Source organism: Amblyraja radiata, chromosome 31 (genome assembly GCF_010909765.2).
Source record: "Amblyraja radiata isolate CabotCenter1 chromosome 31, sAmbRad1.1.pri, whole genome shotgun sequence".
Taxonomy (NCBI): Eukaryota; Metazoa; Chordata; class Chondrichthyes; order Rajiformes; family Rajidae; genus Amblyraja; species Amblyraja radiata.
The window spans coordinates 5,380,101-5,401,149 of record NC_045986.1 but is presented as its reverse complement, the minus strand read 5'-3'; the positions used below and the strand labels follow the sequence as shown (position 1 = coordinate 5,401,149).

At 46.5% G+C, this 21,049-nt stretch overlaps 1 protein-coding gene across 1 annotated transcript in view; it reads left to right on the top strand.

The window, feature by feature from the left end:
- Positions 1–258: 258 nt before the first annotated feature.
- Positions 259–21,049, top strand: part of megf6 (multiple EGF like domains 6) — a 611,064-nt gene continuing 590,273 nt past the window's right edge. Inside the window, 3 exon segments of the mRNA XM_033047803.1 lie at positions 259–800; positions 16,182–16,316; positions 18,321–18,430. Coding sequence (XP_032903694.1) covers positions 718–800; positions 16,182–16,316; positions 18,321–18,430 — 328 coding nt within the window. The 5' untranslated portion in view covers positions 259–717.

Below are 21,049 nucleotides of genomic sequence, written 5' to 3'. Positions count from 1 at the left end.
CTGGTGATGCTGCCTGACCCTGACCCTGCCTGCTGAGTTACTCCAGCACTCTGTCTATCTCACGTTTGTGGTGTTTTTTTCTCTCCCCGTCTCCATAGTGAATTCCTGCACAACCCGTGGATCAGCGACTCGGGCTTGTGAAAGGCGGCGGCGTTCAGGCTGTGGGGTCGGGGCGGGATGTAGGGAGGGGTGGGATTAGCCGGGGGGATGGAGGGATGTGTCCGGTCCACAACCCCACGCCGACTGGACGCCCATGCGCTGCTCTCTGGCACATGGCAACGGGCTCTCGGCTCCACCCTCCCCACTGCCCGCTCACAGCCTGGATACTCTTCTCCCGGTCACTGCAGGATGTGTGGTTGTGAACTGATCATCCTCCACTCTGACTCATCTTTTAATTGAAGATAGATACAAAAAGCAGGAGTAACTCAGCGGGACAGGCGGTATCTCTGGAGAGAAGGCATGGATGACGTTTCGGGTCGAGACCCTTCTTCAGACTGTTAATTGGCTGGAAAAGGCAAATGAAGGAACATCAGAGTTTCAGGAAGTGTGTGGATGCTTGAATTGCCATGAATAGACCCAGGTCCGACCTGGAGGAGCGTTTACACTGAGGACCAGTTGATTCCTCTCTTGCCTTTTCTTAAGGACGTTTTGCAAGTTTGTAACTTCTCGAGAAATACATCGACATTTAATACAAGCGCCTTGAACCGTCCGCCAGCAATGTACCGAGGGCTAGCGAATGTTTGTTTGCTGTTCCTCGCCGTCACCTCTGCTGTTACCCCGGGAATAACACAGCCCCACAGGTAAGTGTGGCGTTTCACATTTGACAGTAGTTGGAGACATCTGATGATTGATTGTAAACAAACGCTTTAGGATTTCAGCGACGTTGTATTTAAGTGTTGAATGTTCTTTCCGGCTGGACACATGAATTCGGATGTTGACTGTTTGGTAAAGATTGGCATCTAATAACTAACTGCCTGTGGGTTGGAGAGGCGGCTCCGTCTGCTTCATGCAGGGGCACAAGGTGGAATTGAAGCGAGATGGCTTTGATTCGCCAACATCGCTGCATCTTTCACGGGACAGTTTGTAACTTCCCCACGACCCTGAGCAGCGAGAGACATGTGTGCGTGTGGGCGCCCCTTGAAGAATCTTTCCTCCCGTCGTTTTATCGCATGTTACGTGAACGTTTGTGACGTTTCCTTGTATTTGTGAATAGTATTATTGTTTTCACGTGAGAGCAAGTCCGGAATGTTGTCACGGGAATCGCAGCAATTCCAGCGGACACCAGGATCCAATGTTGCTGCCCCGCTCTACCGCGTTGCTGCTCCTCTGCCTCCTACTACCATTCTCCTGCCTTCTCCCCATAACCCCTGACACCCACCCGCATTAATCACTCCTATTACTCAAAGTAGCGGTGAATCCAAATCCAATATTCCCATGCTTATCTGTTAAAAAATAATCAATTTTGGACCAGAGATCCAAGTCAGAATCCTCTGCTGTATGGAGTCTTTGATTGAGTCATACCGCGGTGAAACAGGCCCTTCGGCCCAACATCCAAGCTGTCCATGATGCCCCTATCCTTGCACTATTTGTTAGTGGACAGATGCTGGACATATATGTGTGTGTGTAGGCAGGAACTGCAGATGTTGGTTTACACCGAAGATAGACATAAAATGCTGGAGTAACTCAGCAGGGCAGGAAGCATCTCTGGATAGAAGGGATGGGTCGAGACCCTTCTTCATATTTATTTATAATATAGTATTGTATTCTGTGCATTTATATCTCATACACATACAAATCAAGGCATTGTGATCTTCACCTGTGGCTGCACTGGGATCCCAGACAGATCCAGTGGAACAGCCTTCATATCTGTAGTCTTCATGTGACCTGTTGGATAGGTGCCTTTTCAGACTCTGATTTGATACCAGATTAACTCAATATTAATTTCATTTGTATAGTAAAATGTGCGAATCTGAAAACTCATTATTTCACAAGATTCCAAAATCAACTACCAACAGTTTTGGGGATTAGAGGGAGTTTCTGCTGCTCATAGAAACATAGAAATTAGGTGCAGGAGTAGGCCATTCGGCCCTTCGATATGATCATGGCTGATCATCCAACTCAGTATCCCGTACCTGCCTTCTCTCCATACTCCCTGACCCCTTTAGCCACAAGGGCCACATCTAACTCCCTCTTAAATATAGCCAATGAACTGGCCTCGACTACACTCTGTGGCAGAGAGTTCCAGAGATTCACCACTCTCTGTGTGAAAAAAGTTCTTCTCATCTCGGTTTTAAAGGATTTCCCCCTTATCCTTAAGCTGTGACCCCTTGTCCTGGACTTCCCCAACATCGGGAGCAATCTTCCTGCATCTAGCCTGTCCAACCCCTTAAGAATTTTGTACGTTTCTATAAGATCCCCTCTCAATCTCCTAAATTCTAGAGAGTATAAACCAAGTCTATCCAGTCTTCCTTCATAAGACAGTCCTGACATCCCAGGAATCAGTCTGGTGAACCATCTCTGCACTCCCTCTATGGCAATAATGTCCTTCCTCAGATTTGTAGACAAAAACTGTACGCAATACTCCAGGTGTGGTCTCACCAAGACCCTGTACAACTGCAGTAGAACCTCCCTGCTCCTATACTCAAATCCTTTTGCTATGAAAGCTAACATACCATTCGCTTTCTTCACTGCCTGCTGCACCTGCATGCCTACTTTCAATGACTGGTGTACCATGACACCCAAGTCTCGCTGCATCTCCCCTTTTCCTAGTTGGCCACCATTTAGATAATATTCCGCTTTCCTGTTTTTGCCACCAAAATGGATAACCTCACATTTATCCACATTATGCTGCATCTGCCAAACATTTGCCCACTCACCCAGCCTATCCAAGTCACCTTGCAGTCTCCTAGCATCCTCCACACAGCTAACACTGCCCCCCAGCTTAGTGTCATCCGCAAACTTGGAGATATTGCCTTCAATTCCCTCATCCAGATCATTAATATATATTGTAAATAGCTGGGGTCCCAGCACTGAGCCTTGCGGTACCCCACTAGTCACTGCCTGCCATTGTGAAAAGGACCCGTTTACTCCTACTCTTTGCTTCCTGTTTGCCAGCCAGTTCTCTATCCACATCAATACTGAACCCCCAATGCCGTGTGCTTTAAGTTTGTATACTAGTCTCTTATGTGGGACCTCCCCTATCCACGCTACTAGTTACATCCTCGAAAAATTCTATAAGATTCGTCAGACATGATTTACCTTTCATAAATCCATGCTGACTTTGTCCAATGATTTCACCACTTTCCAAATGTGCTGCTATCCCATCTTTAATAACTGACTCTAGCAGTTTCCCCACTACCGATGTTAGACTAACTGGTCTGTAATTCCCCGTTTTCTCTCTCCCTCCCTTCTTAAAAAGTGGGGTTACGTTTGCTACCCGCCAATCCTCAGGAACTGCTCCAGAATCTAAAGAGTTTTGAAAGATTATTACTAATGCATCCACTATTTCTGGAGCTACTTCCTTAAGTACTCTGGGATGCAGCCTATCTGGCCCTAGGGATTTATCGGCCTTTAATCCATTCAATTTACCCAACACCACTTCCCGGCTAACCTGGATTTCACTCAATTCCTCCAACTCCTTTGACCCGCGGTCCCCTGCTATTTCCGGCAGATTATTTATGTCTGCCTTAGTGAAGACGGAACCAAAGTAGTTATTCAATTGGTCCGCCATATCCTTGTTCCCCATGATCAACTCACCTGTTTCTGACTGCAAGGGACCTACATTTGTTTTAACTAATCTCTTTCTTTTCACATATCTATAAAAACTTTTGCAGTCAGTTTTTATGTTCCCTGCCAGTTTTCTATCATAATCTATTTTTCCTTTCCTAATTAAGCCCTTTGTCCTCCTCTGCTGGTCTCTGAATTTCTCCCAGTATGCTCCTTTTTCTGGCTAATTTGTACGCATCATCCTTCGCTTTGATACTATCCCTGATTTCCCTTGTTATCCACGGATGCACTATCTTCCCTGATTTATTCTTTTGCCAAACTGGGATGAACAATTTTTGTAGTTCATCCATGCAGCCTTTAAATGTCTTCCATTGCATATCCACCGTCAACCCTTTTAGAATTAATTGCCAGTCAATCTTGGCCAATTCACGTCTCATACCCTCAAAGTTACCTTTCTTTAAGTTCAGAACCATTGTTTCTGAATCAACAATGTCACTCTCCATCCTAATGAAGAACTCAACCATATTATGGTCACTCTTGCCCAAGGGGGCACGTACAACAAGACTCCTAACTAACCCTTCCTCATTACTCAATACCCAGTCTAAAATAGCCTGCTCTCTCGTTGGTTCCTCTACATGTTGATTTAGATAACTATTCCGCATACATTCCAAGAAATCCGCTTCCTCAGCACCCCTGCCAATTTGATTCACCCAATCTATATGTACATTGAAGTCACCCATTATAACGGTTTTGCCTTTGTCGCACGCATTTCTAATTTCCTGTTTGATACCATCTCCAACTTCACTACTACTGTTAGGTGGCCTGTACACAACACCCACCAGCGTTTTCTGCCCCTTAGTGTTTCGCAGCTCTACCCATACCGATTCCACATTCTCCAAACTAATGTCCTTCCTTTCCATTGCGTTAATCTCCTCTCTAATCAGCAACGCTACCCCACCTCCTTTTCCTTTCTCTCTATCCCTCCTGAATATTGAATATCCCTGGATGTTCAGCTCCCAGCCTTGGTCACCCTGGAGCCATGTCTCCGTGATCCCAACTATATCATAGTCATTAATAGCTATCTGCACATTCAACTCATCCACCTTATTACGAATGCTCCTTGCATTGAGACACAAAGCCTTCAGGCTTGTTTTTACAACACTCTTACCCCTTATACAATTATGTTGAAAAGTGGCCCTTTTTGATTTTTGCCCTGGTTTTGTCTGCCTGCCACTTTTACTTTTCACCTTGCTACCTATTGCTTCTACCCTCATTTTACACCCCTCTGTCTCTACGCTCACACATTTAAGAAACCCTTTCCCTTTAACTCCATCCTCCACTATCCCATTCGACACCCCACCCCCCTTATTCAGTTTAAAACCACCCGTGTAGCAGTGGCAAACCTGTCTGCCAGAATGCTGATCCCACACCTGTTAAGGTGCAATCCGTCCCTTTTGTACAGTTCCCCCTTACCCCAAAACAGATCTCAGTGATCTAAGAATCTAAATCCCTGCCCCGTGCACCAGTTCCTCAGCTACACGTTCAGGTCCCGTATCTCCCTGTTCCTGCTCTCGCCAGCACGAGGAACTGGAAGCAAACCGGAGATAACAACCCTGGAGGTCCTGCTTTTCAGCATTTTTCCGAGCTCTCTAAAGTCACGCTGCAGAATATTCATCCCCTTCTTTCCGACATCGTTTGTGCCGACATGCACTACCACTTCCGGATGTTCACCTTCGCCCTTGGGGATTTTCTGCACTCTGTCCGTGACATCCTGGATCCTGGCACCAGGAAGGCAGCACACCATCTTCGCATCCCGTCTGTTGCCGCAGAAACCCCTGTCTGTACCTCTCACAATGGAGTCTCCCACTACAATGGCGTTCCCTGCCTTAGGCCTTTTTGGTTTTGGCTCAACAGCCCTATTCGCATCACAAGCCAGTCCGCCGCCCAGTGTAAACACCTCTTCTGTCCCGACAGCTTCTAAGTGGGTGAACCTGTGAGATCTGAACCACACCGAATTCTCTGATGTACTGGGTATCGGGTCACACTGGGTTCTCTGACACGATCCAGAGAAGAACAGAGAGATCCAACAATGAGCTGGCCAATATCCATCCCTCAACCAACACCTAAACCACAGATCATCTTGTCACTGTGACATTGTTGTTCATGGCTTGTGGTGAATGGGATTAAATATAACATGATTGTGTAACCAGAGCCATGATGTTGGTGAATAATATCTGGATGGATCATATACCTGGGCTTCAATATACAAGGCCAATATTGGGCTGGGATGGGGACATGGGTCACATAGAGGTGGGCATCAGGCTGGCATTAGTTTCCAGGATGTGAACGTGGGGTTTAGTTTCTGGCTGTTTTAGAACCAGAGACACTGAAACTTAACCGCAGTTCAGGCAGCATCTGTGGAGACAGAAAACAGGTTAGCATTGGAGAACCACAGAAAGTAAAGCAAGCATGGTTTGAATTGCTGAGATGGGGAGAAATGTAAAGAACAAAGGGGGTTTTTGGAATAATTGGAGACCAGGAGAGTCTGCATGGCACAGATGGTGTTGCTGCTGATGGGGCAATCCTGAGAGTTTCTTATTTGCCAATGAATTCCGGAGAAGGTGCAAATAGAGGAAAATGCTGGCACTGTGAGACATTGAACACTGTAATAAATGACTATGGTGGAAATGGCCAGTAGGTCAGGCAGCGAGTGTAGAGATCGAAAGACCAAGCTAAGGTTACTAACTGATGAGCTTACACATGAACCAGCCTGTCTGATGCGAGGTGGAAATGCTGCATTTCTAACATTACTGTTGAGTCTTGCATGTGCCAAATGTAGACAGAGATGTGTACCTCGAGCTTACATTGGACTGGAACAGTGGAGTAGTGTGTGAGGCCAGAGACAGGCAGAATAGAATGGGGGTAGGTGGAGAATTAATGAAACATGCAACTGGAACCTCAGGATCAGCTGTGGACTGAATGGGGGTACTATGCATAGTCATCACCCAATCTGCATTTGGCTTCCCCAATGTACAGGAGATCATGTATTAAGCACTCAATGCAGGACACTGAATGAAGTTGCCATTGGTAAACCCCTGCTTTACATTGCAGATGTGTTTGCATCCCCATGTAATGGGAAGGTGATGTGGAGAATTCCAACAGGGAGCTGCAGGTAGAATGGCTGAAGAATGGCAGAATGGGAGAATATCAGAAAATAATATTGAGAGATCCTGGAGAAGGGATGTGTCTGAAGAAGGGGCAAGAGTTGCAAGTACAAAAGGATTGGTTTTAGATTGTAGTCATAGACCCCTAGAGATATACAGCATGGAAACATGGCCCTTCGGCCCAACTCATCCATGCAAGCAAGATGCTCCATCCAAGCTGGTTCAATTTGCCCACATTTGACCCATATCCCTCTAAACCTTTCCTAACCATGTACCAGTCCAAGTGTCTTTTAAATGCTATTATAATACCTGCCTCATGTATCTCCTGAGGCAGTTTGTTGCATATACCCACCCTTACCCAAGTGAAAATATTGTCTCTCGGGTTCCTATTAAACTCTCTCCCCCGTTACCTTAATTCTATGTCATCTCTTTTTTTACCATTGGTAAAACACTCTGTACATTCACCCTATCAATTCCCCTTATGATATTATACACCTTTACAAGATCACCCCTGGCCTCTTGCTCTCCAAGGAATAAAGCCCTAGCCTCCCTAGAGCCCTGGCCCTCGAGTCCTGGCAACATTCTCATAAATCTTCCCTGTACTCTGTCCAGCTTAACAACATCCTTCCTATAGTAGGATGATCAAACCTGACACTTCTCCAGATGCAGCCTCACTAATATTTTGTACAACTGTAACATAACATCCCAACTTCTCGACTCAATACCCTTACTGATATGAAGGCCAATATACTAAAATTTGTCTTTACCACTCGATTTATCTGTGATGCTACTTTCAAGAAACTATATACATGTACTTCACAATCCCTCTGCTCCCAGACCTTTCCATGCAGCCTTCTTAAATTGAGACATGTTAGTCACCCTCTAGTCATTCGGCGCCTCGCGTGTGTCTGGCGAAGATTCGTACGTCTCAGCCAAGGCTCCTGCAATTTCTTCTCTTCTTTCCCACAGTATCCTCAGATATAAGACCATAAGACATTGGAGAAGTATTAGGTCATTTGGCCCATCAAGTCAGCTCCGCCATTCCATCTTGACTGATCACATTTTCCCTTTCAACCCCATTCTCCTGACTTCTCTGCATAACCTTTACATCCTTACTAGAGTGGTGAGTCTCTGGAACTGAGTGGAACTCTCTGCCACAGAAGGTAGTTGAGGCCAGTTCATTGGCTATATTTAAGAGGGAGTTAGATGTGGTCCTTGTGGGGATCAGGGGGTATGGAGAGAAGGCAGATACTGAGTTGGATGATCAGCCATGATCATATTGAATGGCGGTGCAGGCTCGAAGGGCCGAATGGCCTGCTCCTGCACCTATTTTCTATGTTTCTATGTTATCCATGTACATATCTGTTGTGCTGCTCAAGTAAGAATTTGATTGTTCTGTTTTGGGACATATGACAGTAAAACACTCTTGGCTCTAATCAAGAATATCAGTCTCCACTTTAAAAATACTCAATAACTTGGCCCCCACCTTTATCTGTGGCAATGAATTCCACAGATTCACCACATTCTGGCGAAAGATTTTCCTCCTCATCTCCATTCTACACATTTGATAAGGCATGGGATATTTATCTGCCTTTATATGCATCAGGATGTCCAATATCTCCTCGACCTAATACAGACTGTCCTTACGACAACTTCATTATCTGTCCCGTTCCTCATCTTCATGTCTTGCTCCTCAGTAATTGTGATGCTGAGATTTGTACTCGGGTTTTTGGAGAACAATGGATTTGAAAGAAAGGAAACAGTATTTGATTGGGAACTATTTCAACTTCCAATTGGTTAAACTTGCTTGTCTGTAATGGTGAAGAAACGGTATATTCTGGGTATTGTAAACGACTTATGCTTAAGAAGAGGTATGAAGAACCTCTTGACTTTGTATTGTATTTCTGCAACATTTAAAATAATAAATCTTCAATTGCGCAAGCATTAATAGTGTAACCTGGCAGCTGTTCCCCTGATGTCATACACAATGAGGGTACAGAGGTGGGATTGAGAGAAACCTCCTCTCACCTGCTGGCAAAATATATACTGTACCTGTGGTCTGCAACATAAACTGGTCTTTTAACCTAGGCTTTCTCAAAGATGAATGCAATGTATAGGACATAAGCAACATGCAAATACTCAAAGCGTTAATCAGTTCTTCCACACAGAACTCTCATCTGAATGCACACTGGTTATTGAGTAATTCAGCACAGAACAGGCCCTTCACCCCTACTTGCCCATACTGACCAAGATGCCCCATCTCAGCTGGTCCCACTTGCCCGCATTTGGGCCATATCCCTCCAAACAATATCCATGTACCTGTCCAGATGTTTTATAAATGTAATTATAATTCCATGTCTCATCTACCTCCTCTGGCCACTTGTTCCAATGGACAAAGTCCTAGACTGCCCGACCTGTCCCTGTAGCTCAAGCCTCAAGTCCTGGCAACATCCTTGTGAATGTTCTCTGCATGTGTCCAGTTTAACAACATCCTTCCTATAGCAAACCATTATTCAATTCCTAGTCTCCTGGTTTTACCCACGACTACTGCAATTACTGAGAGAGGATCTAATTCATAAGCTTTCTCCTTCCTCTCCATTTCACAATGAACCAGTTTCGTCCAAGGCTTTCAACATTCCTTGTGCTGCTGCAAACAGCTACATTTCAGGATTTAAATTGGGGAACCAGTAGCAAGATTTCCTCAAGTATTCCGAACTTAGTAACATCAGCAAATTTGCAGATGACACAAAGCTGGTTGGCAGTGTGAACTGTGAAGAGGATGCTATGAGGATGCAGAGTGATTTGGACAGGTTGAGCGGGCAAAATGTGTAAGAGACCTGCAGATGCTGGTTTAAATCAAGGGCAGACACAAAATGCTGGAGTAATTTAGCGGGTGAGGCAGCATCTCAGGAGAGAAGGAATGGGCAAAGTTTTGGGTCGAGACACTTCTTCAGACTGATGTCAGGGGAGGGGGCGGGACAAAGATAGAATGTAGGCAGAGACAGTAAGACTAGTGAGAGAAGGGGAGGGGATATAGAGAGAAAGATGGGGCTATCTGGTTAGAGAAGTCAATGTTCATACCGCTGGGGTATAAACTACCCAAGAGAAATATGAGGTGCTGTTCCTCCAATTTGTGATGAGCCACCGGTTAAGACGGACTGAGCGGAGGTGTTCAGTGAAACGATTGCCGAACGTACGATTGGTCTCGTCGATGTAGAGAAGTTGACACCTGGAACAGCGGATACAGTAGATGAGGTTAGAGGAGGTGCAAGGGATGTTAGTAGGAGGTGCCTCACCTGGAAAGACTGTTTGGGTCCTTGGATGGAGCGAGGGGGGAGGTAAAGGGACAGGTGTTGCATCTCCTGTGGTTGCGGGGGAAAGTACCAGGAGAGGGGGTGGTTTGGGTGGGAGGGGACGAGTTGACCAGGGAGTTTCGGAGGAAACGGTCTCTGCGGAAAGCAGAAAGGACAGGAGATGGGAAGATGTGACCAGTAGTGGGATCCTGTTGGAGGTGTCGAAAATGTTGGAGGATTTTATGCTGTATGCGACGGCTGATGGTGTGGAAGGTGAGGACAATTCCTTGTTACGAATGGGGGGAGGGGGAGTAAGAGTGGAGCTGTGGGATATCGAGGAGACCTTAGTGAGAGCCTCATCTATAATGAAGAGGGGAACCCCCGTTTGTGAGTGAACAGATGCATGGCAGATGCAGTATAATGTGGATAAATGTGAGGTTATCCATTTTAGGATAGCAAGAACGGGAAGACAAATTATTATCTGAATGGTGTCAGGTTAGGAAAAGGGGAAGGACTACGAGACCTGGGTGTCCTAGTACATCAGTCAATGAAAGTAAGCATTCAGGTACTACAGGCAGTGAAGAAAACGAATGGCATGTTGACCTTCATAATGAGAGGAGATGAGTATAGGAGCAAAGAGGTCCTTCTCCAGTTGTACAGGGCCCTAGTGAGACCACACAGGGACTATTGTGTGCAGTTTTGGTCTCCTAATTTGAGGAAGGACATTCTTGCTGTTGAGGGAGTGCAGTGTAGGTTCACAAGGTTAATTCCTGGGATGGCGGGACTGTCATATGATGAAAGAATGGAGCGACTGGGCTTGTACACTCTGGAGTTTAGAAGGATGAGAGGATATTTTATAGAAACATATAAAATTATTAAGGGATTGGACACGCTAGAAGCAGGAAACATGTTCCCAGTGTTGGGATGTCCAGAACCAGGGGCCACAATTTAAGAATAAGGGGTAGGCCATTTAGAACGGAGATGAAGCAAACCTTTTTCACACAGAGAGTTGTGAATTTGTGGAATTCCCTGCCTCAGAAGGCCGTGGAGGCAGATTCACTGGATGCATTCAAAAGAGAGTTAAATAGACCTCTTAGGACTAGTGGAATCAAGGGTGATAGGGAGAAGGCAGGAAAGGGGTACTGATTGTGGATGATCAGCCATGGTCACATTAAATGGAGGTGCTGGCTCGAAGGGCTGAAAGGCCTACTCCTGCACCTATTGTCTATGTATCGATGTATCTATGAACTAGCTGGACCAGTCTGGCAAAGGTCAGTCTGCAAACAAAGTCACTGTGATTTTGATCAGTACTCCGATATCAGGATCTCAGTGTTGCTGGTAATTAATATTATTTGTATAAATTATATTGTAATTGATAGAAGCCAACTGCCCCATTTGGCAGTGGAGTCTGAAGAAGGGTTTCGGCCCGAAACGTTGCCTATTTCCTTCGCTCCATAGATGCTGCTGCACCCGCTGAGTTTTTCCAGCATTTTTGTGTACCATTTGGCATTTGGCTGAATGTTATCCCTCTTGATCCTCTTCAACACCCATGAATATTCCCTTTTCCTTCGTCGAGTTACATCAAACACCATCTATGCAACTCTCCATGGCTGCCTCTGTGATAGCAAGTTCCACATACTAACCACTCTGTGGATAGCTTCTGAAATACTTACAGGACTCTCCTGTGAAACCACTTACCTGTGGTTATGGTTTTAATGACCAATACTACACATCACATATTCCCTTTTGAATAGAAAACAGGCGATCTGATCCTGATCCCAGTTTGACCCTGAGCTGGATATATTCCAAGGGTAAATGTTTCAACTCACACAGAGGCAGAAAACTCCAGGTGCTCTGTCTGCTTTCTAATCGATGTTAGGAAAGCCCATCGCCTACAGGTAAGGATCTGCATTTCAGGAATTCCTACTCGAGCACTAATTATACGGTACAGTGTCTGAGATGAAGCGTGTGTTAATCCACAGGCACACTGTCGATCACACTGCCCTGGGTGTGAGTGGGTGAGTGAGTGAGTGAATGTGTGAGTGAGTGAGTGAGTGGGTGAGTGGGTGGGTGAGTGGGTAGGTGAGTGAGTGAGTGGGTGAGTGAGTGGGTGGGTGAGTGAGTGGGTGAGTGGGTGAGTGAGTGGGGCGTGCGTGCGTGGTTTGGTGCGTGGGTGATGGGTGTGTGTGCGTGTTTGGGTGAGTGTGGGTGGTGCGTGCGTGGGTGTGCGTGGGTGGGTCCGTTGGGTGTGCTGGGTGGTGGTGGGTGCGTGCGTGCGTGGTGCGTGGGTGGTTGGGTGCGTGCGTGGGTGTGCGTGGGTGGTCCGTGGGTGTGCGTGGGTGTGGGTGGGTGGTGCTTGCTGTGCGTGGGTTGTGGGTGGTGCGTGGGTCGGTCGTGCGTGCGTGGTGGCTGCGTGGTGGGTGCGTGCGTGGTGTGCGTGTGGTGGTCCGTGGTTTGCGTGGGTTTGTTGGTGGTGCGTGCGTTTGGGGTTGCGTGGGTGTGTGCTGTTTTGCTTTGGTGCTGGTGGGTGCGTGGTTTGCTTGGGTGGTGCGTGGGTTGTGTGCGTGGTGCGTGGGTGTGAGTTGCTCGTGGTTGGGTGTGGGTGAGTGAGTGGTGGGTGAGTGGGTGGTGAGTGGTGAGTGGGTGAGTGGATCCTACTGTGGTTCCCCACTCACTTTATCCGTTTAAAGATTTTTCATTAATTTTCCTTCTTCTGCATTTGAATTAAATTGTTATTAATCGGGGTCCAATACTTACTCTTTCAGCACCCAAGTCAAGTCTTCATTGTTACCCTTGAGTATCAGCAGATCATCTGACCACAGAGAATTATTGCAGTCTATTAGTTGTCCTGAATTCCCAGGCGAGGATTTGTGATTGCTGGGTAGCAACACAAGGGGCGATCTTGACTAGTGAAAGGCCTGGATAGAGTGGATGTGTAGTGGATGTTTCCACTAGTGGGACAGTCTAGGACTAGGGATTACAGCCTCAGAATAAAAGTACCTTTAGAAAGGAGCTGAGGAGGAATTTCTTTGGTCAGAGGATGGTGAATCTATGGAATTCATTGCCACAGACGGCTTTGGAGGCCAAGTCAATGGATATTTTTCAGGCGGAGATTGACAGATTCTTGATTAGTATGGGTGTCAGAGGCTATGGGGACAGGGCAGGAGAATGGGGTTGAGAGGGAGAGATAGTTTGAATGGCCATGATTGAACGACGGAGTAGACGATGGGCCAAATGGCCTAATTCTGCTCCTGGAACTTAGCTTGACATTATGAGTCAGTGGTACATCACACCCCATTGAAGTCAATAAAAGCCCCTCCCTTCCCACAGCCCAGAAAAAAGGGCAATGTTATAATTGGATTTGATGAATTATGCTAAAGCAAGATTCCATTGTTGGAATTCTCTGGGTTGTTCCTTAATGACTGCCACAGCTAGTGATTAAACTGCTTTTATCCTTGGTTGACAGAAGTAACAAGTTTAGTTTAGTTTAGTTTAGAGATACAGCGCAGAAACACAGTGTTGTATTTCCGGTGGCGCTGGTGCCAGCAGCCTCCACCTACAGCCTGGTATCTTTATGTTTTTTGGTTTATTTAGTTATGTAAAAGTGTGTTTTTTTGTGTTTTTATGTGGGGGAAGAGGGTACGGTGCAGGGGATACCGTCCTTCAGCCGCTTCCTGGTGAAGACGCGACTATTATTCGAGTCGTGTCCTCGCCCCCCCCACCCCCCCCAGCGGCCTACCTACTGGATTGGCGCGGCCTTTCCTGCCGGGATCGACCAGAGCTCCAGCAGCGGCGGGACAGCGCTGTAACATCGCGGGGCTGGCGATGCCTTACCGGGGATCGCCGTCTGGAGCCAGGAGTGCTGGACCTGCGGCACCGACATCATGGTTTGCGGAGCTCCGAACGCGGGCGGCGCTGATGGACAGCGCGGGGTCCTGCGACTCCGCCCGGCTCGGGGGCTGCGGGCTCGGGGGCTGCGGTTTCGGGGGCTGCGGGCTCGGGGGCTGCGGGCTCGGGGTCTGCGGGCTCGGGGGCTGCGGGCTCGGGAGCAAAGATCATAGAGGAGCTCCTCTGATCTTTGCTCGGGGGCTGCGGGCTCGGGAGCTGCGGACTCCGGCTGCGGGAGGCGGCTGATCAGGAGGTCCGGGCCGCTGAGGAGGAGGATGTTCACCGTCGGGGTTCGGCGTCGGCGTTCCACCAGCCCGGCGTGAGGGCCTGAACATCGGGCCACCCGGGGCGGCGACTGCGGGTGCTAGGAAGGCCTCGACCACGAGTGAACATCTGGGAAGAACGGAGGGGAGGCTGGCTGGACTATGGTGCCTTCCTCACCTTGGTGCCACTGTGTTAAGTTGTGTCGTGGACTTTCAGTGTTTGTGCTTTTTTTTAAATTCTATTTTATTTTTAATATGTTTTATTATTTATTATTATTTATTTATTTTATTTTTTATGATACTGCCTGTAAGGGAAATTCATTTCGTTGTCTCTAACTGAGACAATGACAATAAATTTGAATACAAAACAATACAATACAAACAGGCCCTTCGGCCTATCTAGTCCACACAGACCAACGACCCCTGCACACTAACACTATCCTATGCAGTAGGAACAATTTGCAATTATACCAAGCCAATTAGACTACAAACCTGCACATCTTTGGAGTGTGGGAAGAAACTGCAGCATCTGGAGAAAACCCGCGCAGGTCACGGAGAGAACGTACAAACTCTGTACAGACAGCACCCATAATCAGGATTGAACCTGAGTCTCTGGTGCTATAAGGCAGTAACTCGAATGCTATGCCACACCAAGCCATCGCTGTTGACCAGGGCATTTATCAGTCTGATGGCCAGGGGCCCTGTATATATCTCGCTCTACCACCCATGGTCAAACAATAGCCAGCAGGGGCTCACTGTGTACAGTCCCTGTCTCATGGTAACTTGAACGGTGCTGTCCGGAGTTTGTACGTTCTCCCCGTAACCACGTCAGTTTTCTCCGAGATCTTCGGTTTCCTCCCACACTCCAAAGTGTAGGTTAAGTGGCTTTGAATAAATGTAAATCATCCCTAGAGTGTGTAGGATAGTGTTAATGTACGGGGATCACTGGTCGGTGCGGCTCAGTGGGCCGAAGGGCCTGTTTCCGTGTTGTATCTCTAAACTAAACTGAACTAGTCTGCAAGAGCCTGGAAGGGTTCTGCGCTGATGTACAGGATGAGGGCATTGTGGACATGGCCAACACTCATTGGGCTCTGAGCTACGAACTATTGCAGCTGCTAGGATCTGGCTATCTGTCCAGTGATACAGACCAGGCCAGACCAGGCCAGGCCAAGCCAGGCCAAGCCAGGCCAAGCCAGGCCAAGCCAGGCCAAGCCAGGCCAAGCCAGACCAGACTAAGCCAGACCAGACTAAGCCAGACCGGATCAAGTAAGGACAGCAGAAGCACAGTCTATGAAGATCCTGATGTATTTTTTAAGTTAAGACTCATGATTTCAATTACTGATAACAAAGTATTTATTTACATCATTAACTGTAAGCTCCACAGATGTCATTATGGATTTAAGCACTGGTTTCTAGGCCTATGAATTGCCAATCTATTGATTTAGCCATTCCTGATGCGAAGAAGTTCAAATAGCAAATATGCATTGATTCTCTGCAAGGCACTGGTGCCTGGTCTGAAGTGTGCTGAATATCTTCATTTCCTTGGGATGAGTTGGACAAGCTCTTCACTGGTGCAGATATCACAATATACACAGTACAATGGGGTCACGTAATATGCTGGAATGCTTCTGGTGGAGTAGGCAAGGAATGTCACTGTGTTTTATTCCCCCTTTGTTTCTAATTTAGTTTCAGCCTCTGCATGGGAAGTGTGGTCTCCATGCTCCTCCCTCGTGATGACCTGGCTCACATTTGAGGGACGAGTTGGCCTGTGATCATTGCTGCATGATCTTCTACCAGTGCAGTCCAGACCTGCCTCTACTGAATTGTTGTTTAATCCCTCTGTTTAGGCCAAATGTTTGTGCGGAGAGGGAGGTGATGATGATTGGCCGCAGGCAGCCATGCGTACAGGCCTTCACCCGGATGGTCAAGGTGTGGAAACAAGGATGTGGAGAGCAGAAGTGGTGTGTGGGACACGAGAGGAGGTACGTCACCCTAGCACAAACTAATCAGTAGGTGGACATGAATTAACAAAAGGGCACAAAGTGCTGGAGTAACTCAGTGGGGCCGGCAGCATCTCTGGAGAACATGGATAGGTTACGTTTTGGGTCAGTCCCTTCTTCAGGCTGATTGTAGACACAAATTGCTCACTCGAATAAGCAGTAATTAGATTCATTTATTAGCCATAACTGATTCATTTTACCTGGTCCTCATGGACTCTGTGAGTCGAAGGGCCTGTTTCCGCGCTGTATCTCTAAACTAAACTATACTAAAGGAACTTTGGCTGTATTTCCTCCTTACTGGAAAGGTTCAAATTACTGCCCAGATGCCCTCTATATATACAGTCCAGAAGTCAAAGTCGAGTCGTTCCTCTTAGAATAGCTTCACGTTCACATTAGTCAGGGCAGGTTCCCGTGGAATTTGATGACATCCAGCTGACAATGCCCTTATGGGGAGAAGGCAGGAACGGGGTACTGATTGAGGATGATCAGCCATGATCACATTGAATGGTGGTGCTGGCTCGAAGGGCCAAATGGCCTACTCCTGCACCTATTGTCTATTGTCTATTGTCTATTATTTTAAATCTTATTTTTAGAATGACAATTGTTTCAAAAGTATTGGCAAATAAATCTACATTTTTTAAATAAATCTATCAATTGCAAACCTGATTGGAATATCTTTCATGATGAGTACTGCACTAAATTTAGTTTAGTTTAGTTTAGAGATACAGTGTGGAAACAGGCCCTTCGGCCCATCTAGCCTATGCTGACCAACAATCACCTGTATCCTACATACTGGGGCAAGTTCAAGTTCAAGTTCACATTTATTGTCACTTAACCAACTACGGTACAGTGACATTTTTGTTATCATAAAAGAGTAAGGAACCATTACGAAAAGAGTGAGGAATTGAAAGCACACAAAGAATTCATAGAGGATTGATATTCAGTGACCTTCTATTTAACTGGTTACGGAGGAAGATATTGGCCACCGGTTACTGCTGCCACTACAGTCCGCACATGCCCTGGAATACTGCAAATGTTAACAGTGGCTGAAGACAAGTTCAGTTACCCAACAAGACCCAACACTTGGCAACCAAGTGACCCAGTCAGCTTGGCTCATTTGGTAGCATAGTCTAGTCTCAACAAAGGATTGTGCGTTGACACATGATGTTGAACCAAGTCATAATACAGAATTATTGCTGAGTTTGCCTTTGGAGGTAAACCCACATTACTATAAAGGAGGCGTTAAAGTGCTGGTCCATGTAGCTCTACAAGTTCAACAATACTTTATTGTCACATGTACAGTGAAATACTTTGTTTAGCGTACAAATCATGTGGCGAATTATCCTCACTGAGGCAGTACACGTGCCGCCATGTTTTGTTGGCGACAAAGTTACAAATGTTCACTGAACTTTCCCATATGCTACCTTCCGTCGCCCGTGGCAGCAACACTCCCCCCCCCCCCCCCCCCCCCCCCCCCCCCCCCCCCCCCCTCCAGGTCCCTCTTTGTTCTCAACAGCCTTCCTCGCTCTCTGTTGGCTTTCCCTCGTCTCTCCACCAGCCCTCCTTCGCTCTCCGACGGCCCACCTCGCTCTCGCCGGATGCTCGCGGGTCCCTCCTCGCTCTCGCGGTGTGGCTCCGTCAATATCGGTGGTGGGTGAGCTGGGCCACTGGACGGCTTGGCCCAACTCACCGGGAACAATCCCCGCCACACTGCCTGAGCGCAGGTGGAGGTGACAGTTGTTGTGACGCTATCATAGCTCCAGCTGACGTAGAATTAAACACCAGCAGAAATACATGGTCATTGATACTGCACTTTCAGATCCGGGTGGACAGTATTATTGCTGTGTTTGCCTGCACTTTGCACATGAGTAGGAAGGCTCACTTGTGGGCGGAGCATCAAGGCAATTTCCTTGTATGTGAATACTTGGCCAATAAACTTATTCATTCATTCATTCATTCATTCTATGTGACTGTATTTCGCTGCAGGACTGCGTATTACACTGCGTACAGACACGTGTACAGCATGGACTTCCAGATGGTGTACAAATGTTGCCCAGGGTGGAGGCGGCTGAACAGTGAAGCTGGATGCTTGTACCGTGAGTTGCCCCTCAACATAATATCCAAGTGTAATGTCCAACTGACAATGCCTTGTCTTGAGATGAGTTCATAGCTTTCCTCCACTGTCACTTCAGCACAATACCAGGGATGCTGCAGGCTATCATAGCCTGAGATGTCTATTAGTGAGTTATTTGTGCAGAATTCCACATCTGACTTAAAATGGTGATGGAGAGAGAATCGCCTGCCAGAGGAGAAGTAATATATTCAAACAGATATTCCCAAGCAATACAAGCAATGTGGAAATGTCTAACTGGACAATGCTTTCAGAGTGAAGTTTGGAATTCTATCACTAGGTGTCACGAGCACATAGTTACAGAGTCATGCAGCATGGAATCTGGCCCTTCAGCCCAACTTGACAATGCCGACCAAATATCCCATCTACACTAGTTCCACCTGCCAACATTTTGCCCATATCCCTCTAAACCTTTACTTCCCATGTACCTGTCCAAATGTCTTTTAAATGTTTTCATAGTACCTGCCTCAATGTCCTTCTCTGGCAGCTTGTTCCATACACCCACCATCCTCTGAGTAAAAAGGTCGCCTCAGAGATTCCTATTAAATCTTTATCGCATTAAACCTACGTCCTCTGGTTCTTGATTCCCTTACTGCGAATAAAAGACTCTGTGCATCTACCCTATTTATTCCCCTCAGGATCTTATTCACCTTTATAAGATCACCCCTCATCTACACTCCAAGCAATAAAGTCTTAGTCTGCCCAACCTCTCTCTAAAGCTCAGACCCTCAGGTCCTTGCAACAGCTTGTGTATTTGTGAAAAAAGACATAACCCATCTGGAAGCAAAATGTCCTTGTTGCTGTTGTCTGCTTTTGCCAGCCGTACTTTGGTGTCAGAAGGTTGTTGCTTCAAGTTGTGCCACTGATACTTGAGCACAAGGTGAGGCTTTCTCTCCAATGTGTCTATTCACCTTGTTCACAAGTAAAAGAGATATTCTGATGGCCTGGCCATCATTCATTGCAGAACTCCACTGAACAACATGCCAGAATTGGAGATCAGCTCATTTTTACATTGAGCTGAGGGCCATTGCTAAGTACACATTGGTTGGCAGTTCATCTTTTACAGTTTTGCAGCACTGTCAGAAAGGATTAAAACTCAAGATTTATTCTTCTCTAAATGTCCACGTAACCAGCCATGGCCACCTTGCTTTCTCTCTTTCCACGTGAAACTCGCACTGTTTTCACCGTTGCCTGTGATTTCCCATGAGATCCTCACTGGTGATTTATGTAACACTCTGATGAAAGGACAAGCCTCAAGCACAGGGAATAGCCCAGGCTGAGAGAAAAGATAACCAACATAGCCTTGAACTTGACTTAATTTCGCTGTATTAAATTCCATCAGCCATTCCTCGGCCCACCTGGCCAACTGATGAAGATCTTGTCGCAAAATTTGACAACCATCTTTACTATCTACAATATCACCCACTTTTGTGTCATCTGTAAACTTATTAATCTTGCCATGTATGTTCTCATCCAAATCATTGATGTTGATGACAAACAGTAACGGGTCCAGCACCGAACCCTGAGGAACACCACTAGACACAGACCTCCAGTCCGAAAAACAACGTTCCACCATCTTCTTTCCATGCTTCTTTCCATGAAGCCAATTTTCTATCCAGTAAACTATCTCTTCTCAGATCCCATGCCACCTAACCTTCCAGAGCAGCCTACCATTAGGAACCTTGTTGAATGCCTTGCTGAGATCCATAAAAGCAATGTCTACAGCTTTGCCCTCATCAAACGTTTTGGTCACATCTTCAGAAAACTCAATCAGATTCCTGAGTCACAACCTCCCACGTACACAACTATCTCTAATTAGCCCATGAAGATCTAAATACATGTATATTTTGATGCAACAATAACACTGAAGAGACATTTAGACAGGCACAGGAACATGCTACAGTTAGAAGCAGTGAATAAAATGTCCTAACTTTAATGGAGCTCCAACATGGCCAATCACACTTCCTAGTCATCCTGCCAGTTCCACTGTTCTCACCCATATATCCCTTTGTTATCATCTCTTCCACCAGCCAGCAATGGATCATTGTGGGCTCCACCCTTCCTTGGTCATTGGTACTGGCTCTGATTGTTCTGGACCTTTTCATACCTCTAGTTTCCCTCCCCTCTGACTCTCAATCTGAAGAAGAGTCTCGACCTAAATGGTCACCTATTCCTTTTCTCAAGAGATGCTGCATTTTGTGTCTATCTTCAGTGTCAATCAGCATCTGTAGTTCCTTCCTGCACATTTTGTCTGCTCACGAGTCCTTGTTGTCTGCCTTCTCCCATCTTCTCTCACAGATATGTGTCCACAATGATCAAACCACACCTGATCTTAGCCGAAAGACTGGGAAGCACACTTGGACAGGTACATGGATGGGAAAGGTTTAGAGGGGTATGGGTAGGTGCAGTCAAATGACACTAGCCTGGATGGGGTATCTTGGGCTGAATGGGTGAGTTGGTCTGAATGGCCTATTTCCATGCTATGACTCTAATACACTTCCATATTTCCTCGATTACAGTAGTAATTAAATATCATGAAACGTTTTACTTGTTGTCAAGCTCTTTAGAACATTCCAAGCGTGTG